Here is a 13,192-nt window from a genome sequence, read left to right as displayed (position 1 = left end):
CAGCTCCAGCCTTCCAGGCACTTCTTGGATCATGGCCCCTTGCAATCTACATGAAATGGGTCAGAGGGGTTGACTCTGTCGTGGGACACCACCGTCCCCATCAGGGTGGCCCTCAGGAGACAAAAATAATTGTTGAAACAAGAAAGAAGCCAACAGATTACACCACTTTTAACACACCCAGACATCATTCCCATTTTCTGATCCGATCAGTGATGTTGGGCAACTTCATGAGACCAGCACCTGTAGTGCCGGGTCCTGGGCTGTTGCGGGTGGAAAGTGAGTTCTATCTTGCAAGACCTGGAGGCCAGAGTGTTTGCTCAAGTACATGGAGTTAGGGCAGACAATGCTGAAGAAAAGCTGTGGTCTCAGCTGTTTTTTCACTTAAAAAACTTAAAAAAATTTTTTTTTCAGGCTGTTTCTTCTTGGTGTCTGTCATCTTTGGTTTTTGTAATTTTTACTTCTTTTTTTAAAATGCCTCCCCCCCCACTGCAATTTATATCTTCCATTAACTCTGGACTTTTCTTTTTCCCTTTTATTCCAAGCCGAATAGCAGGATTACTTGGATCTCTTCTCTTTCCTATTTTGTATTCCCCCATCGTTTGTTTTCTTTTGCTTGGTGTTTCCTTCTATGGGGGTTTCCACAGGTTAGAAATACAGCAGCTTAGGTAAGTTTTATTTCATTTTGGTATTTTTTCAATGAATATTTTATGTATTTCAGTGATTCATTTAATACTGAATTTAACACTTCAACTTATTGCATTTTCTACATTCTTTTCAATTTATTGCATTTTTATTTTATCAACTTATAAATTTTATCAATTTATTGCATTATTTCAACTTAATGCATTTTCTACATTCTTTTCAATTACTTTCAATGTTGGATTTTTGTGGGAAAGGGCAAAAGAATCTAAAGGATCCAAGAGGTAAATTTACTTTTGCGAGAAGAAACTCAAGGTCCGTGGCTTACGTAAGCCAATAGGAAGAGGTTCACTGCGAGCTCGCTAGCATGTTTTTATAGACTTGCCTTCAGGAACTTCAGATGATTCGATACCTGAAAACCTTGCAGGAAATGACCAGAGTGTTCTCAAGGTACGAGAGCTTAATTCAAGTCCCACCATGCTCAGCGTATGTAAACTTAAGTGAAGCATGACTTAAGTGAAATACACTTTTAAATGATATCTTTCTCTTTTGTCTAAAAGGCAAAAATAACACAAAAGTCAAGTTTACTTGATCTTTGAGTGAATAGGCCAGAATCTGCTATTTCTACGTTTTCACATGAGGAAGTAAACTGATTACACCCACATCAGAGCTGGCTGACATACAATTTCTTCTCAAAGTGAGTAATGTCCTCAGTCTTCACATTAGCTTTATAGTTCCCAAAAGGCTTATGTGTCAATTTATTTCTCCACAAAGCCAGGAGAGAAAAAATTCCCAAAGGGAAATTACTTGCTTTAAAGATAAACGTGTATTTTTACAAACAGAAATGGACTTTTAAGTTTTCTAAAAATATAATTATCTTACAATGATCGGCTTCTTTGAAAAATATTCTCTTGTGAAATTTTTGTTCACATTGATAATCTTCAACATATAATTCTTTATTTTCTTGTTGCTATGTGAAGAGTTCATAAACACTAAAAAGAATAACATTATTTACTAATAATTAAGCTATTAATAATTAAATTCTTATTTAAGAATGGGATTCTCTCAAAAGTGACTTCTTAAAACATAAGATATTTTGTCCAGATCTGCTTATAATTACTGTAGATATTTGTAACCTAAGTGCCTGACATTTTCAGGCACTTATATTACTTACTTAAAATAATACATAAATAATTGAAGACTAATACAATTACTTAGGCCTAGTGAAAATTAAGATTTTTATTGATCACTGTTTTATTATTTTTAAACCACCATCACTTCTAGTTTGGCCAGAAGAAATTACAACTCAAACAAAGAGTATGGAAAATATATGTATTTTTCACGTTAAGTGTTCTCACCTTGAAATTTCGAAGCGAACCAAGAAAGCATTTTTCTTTCTGAATTGAATTAGTCTTTTTTGTTTCTCTACTAGTTTAGGAAGCTCTAAAGAAAACACAAAACAACAGAAATTAGGCAAGGGAATAGCATTAAGTCGGGAATTGTTATCATTTTGCTAAATTAAATGACCTCCAAACCTTCACACCTTTGCCCTCTCCCCAGCTCCCTGGCCTCCCTATGCTCCGTGTCATACACAGAATTCTCAGTTCAGCTTGAGGGCAGCTCAACTGAGCAAAGCAGCATCCTAAAAAGACAGCGTCTAGTGCGTCTGGAAAGAGTGCACACACATAGGAAAGAGGAATAAACAAAACAAAACCAAAAAAAAAAAAAACCACAAAAAAACACTGCAGAAACTAATAATAAGTACACAAAGTACACAAGTGTATTTATTACATTTTGCAAGCACTTTGTTCTACATTTCAAAAACGCCACCATCAAGCTGTTGGCACATTTATGTACAAAACAGATTAATTGTAATGCCTGCTACAAAGCACTCTTTGTGAAAATACAAACTCTAATACCAGGAAAAAAAAAATGCCAAAAGCATCAACATCATTACATAAGTTTAAAAGACAGTTTTAAAAATCATCACAAACTGTTAAGACACAGAACTGAAACACTATAATATAGAATTTAAAGAAGCCCATTAATACTTTTGCTCAATATCTGTAATACTGCATATATCAGAAAAAGGTTGAACCAGTAAGATCATCTACATGTAAAAAAAAGGAAGCAAAACCCCAAATTAATTAAATTATACTACAGAATGCATAATCATGCCACAGATAACCCTAGTAATACCCCGCTACCTACTACAAGAACTTGTAAAATTACGGATGATGCATGACTAGTCGTTGTACAAAGATTGTTTCACTCATAAATTTTATTAGAAATGCACTTACACTGAGAAAAGATTTCACAATGGTCAAATCAGTGCACAATACTACCTAATTTTTATACACTGACAAAAATGTCTTGTCAGGCTACATCATTTTAAAAGACACTTTACAGCATTCTTGTAGCATTAGAAAGAATCAAAAGAAGAGTCAAGGTTAAAACAAACACCAATTTTGGTCCAGTAATACTGATTGTTTTTTTTTTTTTTATTCCTTTGATATAGGTACTTCTTATAAATGATTATGAATGAACATTTGGTTAAAATGACTTACTTCAAATAAAAACACAGGTATCTCACTACACTTGGAAGGGATACATTCTAGAGTGGCCTCTGACCACACTTTAAAAAACACTACAGGTAAACCAACATAGATTGGAAGGCTGCAAGCAAAGCTATTATATTAATGGAAGCCTTTTCAAATATATCATACACATTGGAGGGATAGTTTACAGAGGTGCAATCCGTTAAAATCTTTTAAAGTAGGTAAAACAACTTCTGAGGGTTTACTGTGCTTATTTCTTAATATACCACCTTCGTAAAGGTAATTAATGTTCCACATTAGCATATTAAAAGTTCCAATCCAGCCGCTGCTTAAATCACAAAGAGATCATTCTTCAAGAGTTCACAGTATTTCCATTAACATTGTCTCTATACTAAGTTTTAGAAGGTAAGTCTGGTGTCGCAATCTCAAGAAGGCTACTAGCCGTGCATAAGCATCACTGTTTCTACGTGCTCACAACATAAACATGAGTAATCAGAGAGAAATACCTTTTAAGTACATCAAGAAAAAAAAAATACAATGTTAACAAAGATAAGAAGCACTTCTTTTTTTTTTAACCTACTCTTACAAATTTAGAAATTGCACCTTAGATCAATGAAAACATGAACCAGGGCCTGTACTAACGTGGCCGCTCATCTCCAGACAGGATTTCCAGATTCCGAGAAGAGTTGTTAACGATACCGTCTCTGTCTATTGTTCATAATGTACAATGGTCCCTTTGAAGGTTACCTGTAGTTAAACTAGTTACTGAAATCAAAACTAAAAAGTATAAAAAGCTATTTTTCTTTCCAAAACATAAGAAATAATGCAAAAGGTGTTCTGTATTAACACATGGGAAGCAGTTAAAAAAATCAAATAAATGTCTGCATTTGACAATGTTAGTATCTCCAATCTGACAGCATTAGTAATGAGTTTGAGAAATTTAAAAAAAGGAAAAGGCTGGATAGGAGCTTGTAGAAGAGATCTGATCACACCAATTTAACCAATTAGGAAATGAAGTGCTAAACAGCAAGGAATGGTGTTCGGGTGATTCCTAAGTCACCCTACACATCGTTGATGAGAAGCACTTCCGTTTTAGTTCTCCAAAGATTGGGTGGTTGGATGGCCCTTCATTAAACACCAATGCATCTGAATGGCGGGAGGGGCAGGAAGGACTTATTTATGTGTATGCATTGAGCCGCTCTTTGGAGCGAGTGGAGTGGATGTCGTGAAGCTCTTGTTCCTCCTTCGACTTGATGTCCTCGTATTTCTGCATCCGGCAGGCATCTTTCACGTAAGCCCAGTTGGCAGACAGAACCATAAGGTAGTGAACCTGATCAAAGACAGAGATAATTTACACTGGAAGGCTGTTCAGCGTCTTCATTACACCTTGCTCTAAGGAAAGAGACGTTCACATTATATGCTTATAGGCTGTGTGACTCATAAGACGGAAGCAGAACTTCTGCGGTAAGAGGAACAATAAAAATCTGTTATTCCTTCTCCCGTCTCTGACTACATGACAGCAGCTTCTCCGCTCCCTTCCTTTCAGAACCTCTTTCTCTCCTTCTTTTTCAAGTCTGGAGTAGCCAAGATTGATTCTTAATCTTTATGTGATGTTCCCTGTTCATTTTGCCCTCACCTACCCACACCAACATACTATACATCTCATGATCCTGTATCTGTGCTTTCCCGTCCCTAACAGAAAATGGTCTCTTACACTGTTTGAGTCTAAACAACTTAGAATTAATGGGCGGTTATGGTATTGCCTGCCGTGCAACAGAAGGAGGGATCATGGAAACCCCCAAATAAATCTGCAGATTTAATTGTCAAGTTAATTTTCCATGAGCTGAATTTTGCAGTTTCCTTTAGATTGCAAACTACAGGAGAGCAAGTACTGTGCCATATGGATTCTGTAGGTTTGCATGCATTCGCAATAGCCCGAAGAGTGCATGCTTACAAAGGAAGCTCCTGATCTATCTCGAGTAGCATAGTTACTCAAGTCATGAAGTTCCTGTTTGGACTTGAAAGCACTCAGCTGAGATCACTTGTTTGTTTTTCCTCCCTTTACCTCATTCCTGGTCCATAGAGAGAGACAAAGCAGTTTTCCAAATGACGGCTTTTGATGGGTGAATATGAAAGGGAAACTACATTGTTAATTATTTACTTGATCTGAGTTCTAAAGGGTGGGCAATATTTTTGTCCGTAATTTAATAAAATAGAACACTAACAATTTGATTAGCCAAGAGTACACTGAAAGACAGGAGGTAGGATGGTTTTAGAAAAGGACAGATCGACATCACGGACACAAAGTCCATTCTAAATGGAGACTGCTGTGATATGTGAAGGTAGTCGACAGGCAGGTAGAAAAAAAAATGACAATTTTGACACAGCAATATGGGAAACGATGCAGACCAAGAAGAATACCAGTAAGAATTTTCAGAATGTTCTGTTTCCTCTGAAATTCTGCACTTTGTGTAGTGGAAATCGTAAGCCACATGCAAGCAAGAGCTGTGAGCTGTACTCTTGTCCCCTGTCACTTCCATGGTGATCACAGGCTTCATCACCACATCCATGAGGACTGAACAGAGGCTACAGACACGACCACATTCACATGGGACTGTGCCGCATTGCTCAGAAGACATTAAGTACTGCGGAGAGTGTTTGGCAAGTAGTGGATACTCAAAATACATTTCATACGAATGAATATATTTTGAGATGTATATAAACCTTCCTGAAGGTTCCTGAAAATATATAACCCTAAATTATTATTAAATATGTCTGAGTGAAATACTGAAAAGAGCTTCAGCGTCCTTCTAGTTCAGAAATAGGCACTTTGCAGTCGTGTTCAGACATTTCCTCTCGCCTCAGGGGACACCAGCTGCCAGGCTCTGACTGTCCCTTGGCAGGTGGACAGAGGTCCCCGGAACCTGGCACAAAGCCAAGCAGACCCCTTCTGTTAGCGTCTACAGAACTTTCTAATGCCTTCAAAAAAACAAATGGAGTAGATTACATTAGTCTTCGTACAAATTCTTACCATCTTTGCCTTAAATTTTAGATGACGTTTTAAATATTTTGCTAGAGAAGGATTCATCTCATTTTTCTCATCTCTAAAACAGAAGTAATGATGGTAGTGTACTTCGAGTGCCAAAGGAGTTGGGGATGAGGTTAGTGACATGGCTATATTATGACTGCTGAATGTATTTATGTGCTGAACCATTTGGCGGTGCTTTCAACAGAGCAAGGCTTAAAGAAATATGAGCAAACATCAGTACTATTGGAACTAGTATTAGTACCAGGAGCAGAAGCAATAACTATTGTTATATTCCTCCTGTCTCCTAAAATTGTAACTACTATCAGAGCTAATGAGTGGGAAATACCGATGTCAATCAGTAGTCAGATGTTATTTATTTCTTAAGGAATTTATGCTATGCATTTATTTAGATAGTCAAAAGGATGCTAGTACTTAAGAATAATATTCTAAACTCTTATAGTTTGAAATAAAATTTATTTATAACTTAGTATCTGAGTTTATGCAAAGCACAGATTCCTTAAGAAACACATAGCATCTGAATTTCTATTATCTTAAGATCTTTTTGATAATAGAATCATTTCAGAGTAAGCATTTCTGGGGACATTTAAGTATATTATTCATTTATACAAGTACTTTTTACTAATGTATGCCTAATGGTATGCATTTTTACAGTTTTACACACACACACGTAGCAAATATGAACACATGCTTTATCACACACCTCTCTCTTTACAAAAAGTGCTTTGCTAGACCTCTTATACACTAGAGTGTGCTGCCCGAACAAGCACAAGTCCCTAACAATTACCCATTGCACGGGAATGTGTGTATGAAGAGATGTTTTCCTCTTGTCTCACGGCCGGGCTGGGTGCTGCTTGGGACCATGGGAACTTGAACCATCATCCCCAGAACATGACCTGTTTCTCCAGGGTGTATCTTAGCACCTGATTTTAGGCTGAGACTATAAAGCCCTTGCTTATTGTATTATTGTGACCCCTCCAATTAATTAGCCACCATGATCTTATTAAGTTCCTCATTTGGAAATAAAATTCTTATGTAGAGGCTTATACACTCTATCTCAAATGCTGAGCAATGAGCATGATACTAAATTAACAAAATATCTGAAAACTCAGTGTATTGGCACCATAAGGGAAGGAATTAAATAGATTCAAATTAATTCATCATCTTTGCATACTGAATTGGCTATATTTGTGAGGTTACAGGGAGCATTCTAGAGCTCTCTACCACTTCACTTTTGTATTATTACTTTGCACACTACGATGCAAAAATAAGGAGCAGCAGACGCTGGCTGTGAAAACTATCACTGATGCTCTGAGTGTTTGTCCGCTGTTGGTCTCTGGGCGTCCAGGAGCAAACTGTACCAAGGAAGAGACAAACTGGAACATTGTAGGTCCTCAAAACTCAGTAAAAGCCTGACTTGAAAAACGTGTTCTTAGCATTTCTGAACAAATATAGATATCAAAGAAATAGCAGGAAACTATTGATATCTGTGTTAAGAAGAATAAATCAACCTTTTTTCCATGAGTGACTCCATATGGCTTTTTTATGTCCTTAAATCAGGAGGAGAAAAGGAAGTTAAGGGACTGATTAGATCACCTAGAACATTACACTGATACGGACCTCTATGGTCCAGAGACGGTCTGTTATGTTAATAGGGACCTAGTATCTGCGACATGATGAATTTACTTATTTTTGTTAATGTTACCGATATGACTGAGTATTCTAATCCTTAAACTGCTTCCCAAATACTACCTCTAGTGTAACAATAACACTTTTTCAGGTTAAGCTTTGTTTTTCACTTACTTATTTGCCTACTGTTTGTTCCCTGTTCCCCCTACCCCACCTTTTTAAACTGATATTAAAATAAATAGGATTCCTATGGACTTCAGATTTGGGGATAAAAGCTCATCTCAACAAGTAAATCGCTTTGTCCTTCAAATTGAAAAACCAAGCCCCAGAGCACAAGGTCTTACCATAGCAATGACTGCGGCCCCAGCCCCAGCAAGCGCCACAATGAACAAGTGGAAGGTCATGTTCAGCTGCAAAGGAAACCGCAGAGAATCAAAACACGCATCGAGTTACAAGCAGAAGAGAGATCCGGACTGCTGCCACCTTACGAATAAGAACTTCATACATCTTTAAGAAAAGTGCACTTACATTAAGGGACTGATACATCCGTAGCTCAATCTGAAAACATTACAGTATCTTTTCTCCTGCAAATTAAGTCTTTGCAACTGCATCATTTTACTATATTTTTACTACAAAGATGAGAGCATCATTAGTAATGATGGTCTTCAGTAATATTTTAACTAAGTAAGGCTACATTTTTAAAAGGTAACAGTAAAATGTTCAACTTTTGTGAACATGATAGTTTCTAGAAAATATATATTGGTTATAATTTTTATTGAAATTCATATTTATTCTCCAGTCCCCCTGCATAACATCACTGTAAGTACAATTGCTCCTTAGGTGAAAAGGGGAAAATTCAATAGTTTTAATTATGTCTTTTTCAACTACGAAAATGAAGCTAAAATTTGGACAACAGAAACAGCTTTAAAAACATTTACCTCAGTGGACTCACACATCCTCAGGAAGTTCTCAGAGACGGTGCAAATTTTCTTTTCCTCTCCAATTGTCACAATTCCTACATGTAGAAAATTATAGCTTAGTTTATAAATGTTTTCAAGAGCCCAGAGGGAGAAAAAGAATCTTATGCTGATAAAAACTAAGGAGGTTCCATTTTATGCTACAGTATAATGAAAACATTCTCAGCTTTTTTTTTTTTTTTTTTATAAATTCTTTTTTTTTTAAGACTATTTATTTGACAGGGGCGCCTGGGTGGCTCAGTGGGTTAAGCCGCTGCCTTCGGCTCAGGTCATGATCTCAGGGTCCTGGGATCGAGTCCCGCATCGGGCTCTCTGCTCGGCGGGGAGCCTGCTTTCCTCTCTCTCTCTCTCTCTGCCTGCCTCTCCATCTACTTGTGATTTCTCTCTGTCAAATGAATAAATAAAATCTTAAAAAAAAAAAAAAGACTATTTATTTGACAGACAGAGATCACAAGTTGGCAGAGAGGCAGGCAGAGAGAGAGAGCCCAATGTGGGGCTTGATACCAGGACCCCGAGATTATGACCTGAGCTGAAGGCAGAGGCTTTAACCCACTGAGCCACCGAGGTGCACCGACATTCTCAGCTTTTATAGCTAGATAATAAGTATAACCGGGATTATGAGTGGAAGATCAGAACTATTTAGCCCTCAAACAATTTACAACATCTTCAATCTGAAGTCAACTGGACCCAGCCCCCAGAGCCTTCAGATTCAATCGCAGCCAGCTGCGGGGTTTGGTCCGTTAATGCAATGGCGCAGCCATCACAATTACTCCAATAACTATGTCCCAGACTAAGCTGAAGTGTGGATCCAAATTCATTCTGCTGGTACAAAGCTTCTGTTAGTCTATAAAAGCGTATCACCCAAAGGAGTGATTCTTCTCTGCTAATATTGAAAACAGTGTTATCAGTAGGAAAAAAATGTTAAAAAACCCTGTAATTTTGCTCACATTCTCCCTTCCTCCAGTTGGCTCACAGACCAACAGCATCAGAATCACCTGGGGAATGTTCAAAAATGTGTGTTTCTGGACCCCACCACAGAACTGTGAAATCAGAAACCAGAGTGTTTACCAGGAGAACTGCATCTCTAACCAGCACATTGAGGCTACACTGCCACGGATCTCGTTTTACAGAAAAGTGATCTGGGTTAGCCTCGAAGGGGCCTTGAATTTCATTTTGAGAACTACTGAAGCATTAAACATACATACATAAAGGGAAAAAAAACCCCCCCAAGTTCGGGATGAACTATTCCCTAAGCTTTTGGCACTGCCGTCTCTTTATTTAACGTTAATACGTGTATCTCTTCACATCTCCTGGCTTTGAGGTACATGGCCAGCTCCCACTGTCGATGGAGATGGTGCCATTCTGCCCCAACGGTAGTTTGTGCGATTATTTCTGTTTTAAAATGTAATCTACTTGTGGTCCATCGAATGCAGACATGCTTCTCTGGGACCTTTCTTTTCTGCCAAGATGACATGGAGTGTGGGAGGGTAAGAAGCCCCTAAGATGCGTCTCATAAACCATCACCATTGAGAGTGCTTCCCGGTTAAGGCCACGCTTCTGCAGGCTGTTCCACGACAAACGTCATCGTGGGTCAGGCTGTGCACACAGCTCCTCACCTGTGTCTTTGTTGACCTCTGCAGCCAAACTCCTTCAAAGCATTAACTACGTACACTGTCTGCCATTCCCTTCTTTTCCTTCCTACTTAAACTTTTCCCACCTTTCCAGTCAGATTCTGCCTCAACCCTCCATGGAAATCAGCCATGACCACCACATAAATAAAATCAAAGATAAATTTTCCCTCTTCTCCTGAGCGACCCGCAGGGCTGGAGGCAGCGGCCGCCTCCCTCTCCTTCATGCTTGTCTTCACTACATCCCCAAATCTACAGATTCTTGGTTTTGTTTTTGTTGTTTTTTAAAGATTTTATTTATTTATTTGACAGACAGAGATCACAGTAGGCAGAGAGGCAGGCGGAGAGAGAGGGGGAAGCAGGCTCCCTGCTGAGCAGAGAGCCTGATGTGGGACTTGATCCCAGGACCCTGAGATCGTGACCTGAGCCAAAGGGAGAGGCTTTAACCCACTGAGCCACCCAGGCGCCCCTATAGATTCTTGTTTTAGGTTTTGATTCTCACAGGTCCCCTCTCTCCAGGACCTTGTTCACGGGAGCTCCCAGTGTGCACACCTGTCATCTTTGTCCCCTGTGGATCTCACAGAGTCTCAGAGCTCGCTACAAATTATCAACAGCTCCTCAATCCGTTCAGCCAGCCGTGTGCCTCCCTCCCAAAATCAAGACTCATATACCCTATTTCTTACCCCGGACAACTCTGTTTAGATTCCTAGTAAGTCTCTACAACATCTTCAAAAGTGCACTCTGGTCTCCCTTGCCGGCCTCCCTCCCGAGCAAGCTCTTGTAGGCTTCCCGGCTCATGTGACAGCAAGTCAGTGTTCCCCGTGGTCCTGGCGACAACTGCATTCCTCCTTCAATCCTCTTTTTCTCTCAAACCCACGTGCCCATCCATCTAGACCTTCTGCAGCCCCAATCTTCCAAGTACGGTCAGCACCAGACCACTTCTCCCCACTTCTCTCGCCACTAACCCATCTGAGCCTCCCTCTGGCGCCTCAGGGCTACAACAAGAGTGCTGACTGACTTCCCTCCTTCTCCTCTTGGGACAGTCCATTCTCTATATGGCAGCCAGTGATTCTTCCACAAGGGAAGGGAGATACTGCTTCTCTTCAGCCCAAACCTGCAAATATCCTCTACTCCCTTCAGAATAAAAGTCTCTAAATGGATGACGTCCCACTACGCACTCAGCACGGCATTCCATGACTCTCAGACTCCATCCCAATCCATCCCTCCTGTTTTCTCATTCTGCTTTGGCCACACGGGCCTCTCTGGGGTTTGCTGAAGATGCCAGGCATGGAGCTGCTTCGGTAACTTTACCTGGATCTTCCCTCCACTATGAATATTCCCACGACCCTTATATCCATCCAATAATGGCTCTTCAGTTAAGCCTTCCTCCACCACCTTTAAAATACTGTAACCCAGCCCTTCCACTCGGCCTCCAGGACTCCCGACATAAAATGCATCTGTATATAAGACATCGGTGAGACAGATACCACATACCACAAACAGACATACTGCAAGTTAATTATCGTCTGTCAATCCATGTCTGCATCATGGGAAACTATGAACATGAGAAGGTGTCCATAAGCTATGTTGCCGTGCAAACCCAAAACCTTGATTATTTGGATTTACGGGTCTCTGTCAAGGAAGGGCCAAACTGGCCTAACCCCCAAGAAGCAAACTTTCAGATTTACTCATTTTTCTAAATAGTGAGCATATTTACTGCACTCGTGTAGAAGAGTCCTTCAATGAAATATACACAAGGACATTTCTGTTTTCTTGAAAACAAGCAACAAGTTAGGATCATACAAGGGAAGTAGCAGGAATGCACGGCAAGGAGGGCAAACAGGACGAGTTTCATGTGTCAGAGGTGCAGCCACAAGCTTTCTCTATAGCTTGTTGTTACTGCTTTTTAACGTCCTTGAAGCTGGTTAAACTGAAGTACTATATTTCTGGCTTTCTAAGGATTGGTTGTGTCTGAACTAGGAAAAACTTGCATCCTGTGCACAGTTCCTATTACTTTCCTCGTTAAGGCAATAAAAAGCCTCTTGGAGGTTTCTGGGTGGTCGAAGCACCACTCCCTCTTTAGGGAGGAAATTGCAAGCCAGAGGGGGAGGGAAGCAGGAGGAGGAAGTGTAATGACACTACGAACCCTTATGGGGTGTTAGGAAATGAACTCCCTACTTGGAAATATAAATGCTGAATTTCCAAATAATTTGCCATTTACATTTATAATCATAACGATGATAGAATGCCTGAAGTATCCTTTTCTAGCTCCTCTAGTCTACCCACAGTCCTAGGCTCCTTGCCCCTTTTGTCTGTCCTCAAAGTGAGGCATCTCTCTGAGTAAAATGTGCATTTCTTCTGAGGTCACCTCCCTCTGGCTTCTTCTCTTCTGCCTCTTCCACTCTTAAGGGCCCCTGTGATTACACGTGGCCCACCTGGACTATCCAGGGTAATTGCCCCATTTTTAGATCAGTTGATTAGTAACCTTCATTCCATTGGTAACCTAATGCCCCTTTGACAGGTAGACCAACCTAGGAATGCCTATGCAGAGGAATGGACTAGATAAGAAAAATGTAGCCAAGATTTTACCAAATAAATTCTTGAATTATTTAATAGCAGTAAATATGGTTCACTGATTAGCAATGACACATGGCTAAACACACCAAAGTTTTCCTACTTATAGCATACGTATCTAGTTTCTATATTAACATAGGA

At 39.6% G+C, this 13,192-nt stretch overlaps 1 protein-coding gene across 1 annotated transcript in view; it reads right to left on the bottom strand.

Annotated features, from left to right (window-relative positions):
- Window positions 1-2,396: 2,396 nt before the first annotated feature.
- GPM6A (glycoprotein M6A) overlaps window positions 2,397-13,192 on the bottom strand; it is a 151,817-nt gene continuing 141,021 nt past the window's right edge. Inside the window, exons 5-7 of the mRNA XM_004775558.3 lie at window positions 8,811-8,887; window positions 8,217-8,282; window positions 2,397-4,527 (exon numbers count right to left, since the gene is read on the bottom strand). Coding sequence (XP_004775615.1) covers window positions 4,375-4,527; window positions 8,217-8,282; window positions 8,811-8,887 — 296 coding nt within the window. The 3' untranslated portion in view covers window positions 2,397-4,374. The remainder of the gene's footprint in view (window positions 4,528-8,216; window positions 8,283-8,810; window positions 8,888-13,192) is intronic.

The sequence above is a fragment of the Mustela putorius genome, unplaced genomic scaffold (assembly GCF_011764305.1).
Source record: "Mustela putorius furo isolate JIRA1106 unplaced genomic scaffold, ASM1176430v1.1 tig00000905_pilon_pilon_pilon, whole genome shotgun sequence".
Lineage (NCBI taxonomy): Eukaryota > Metazoa > Chordata > Mammalia > Carnivora > Mustelidae > Mustela > Mustela putorius.
This window is presented reverse-complemented; position numbering and strand designations above follow the sequence as displayed.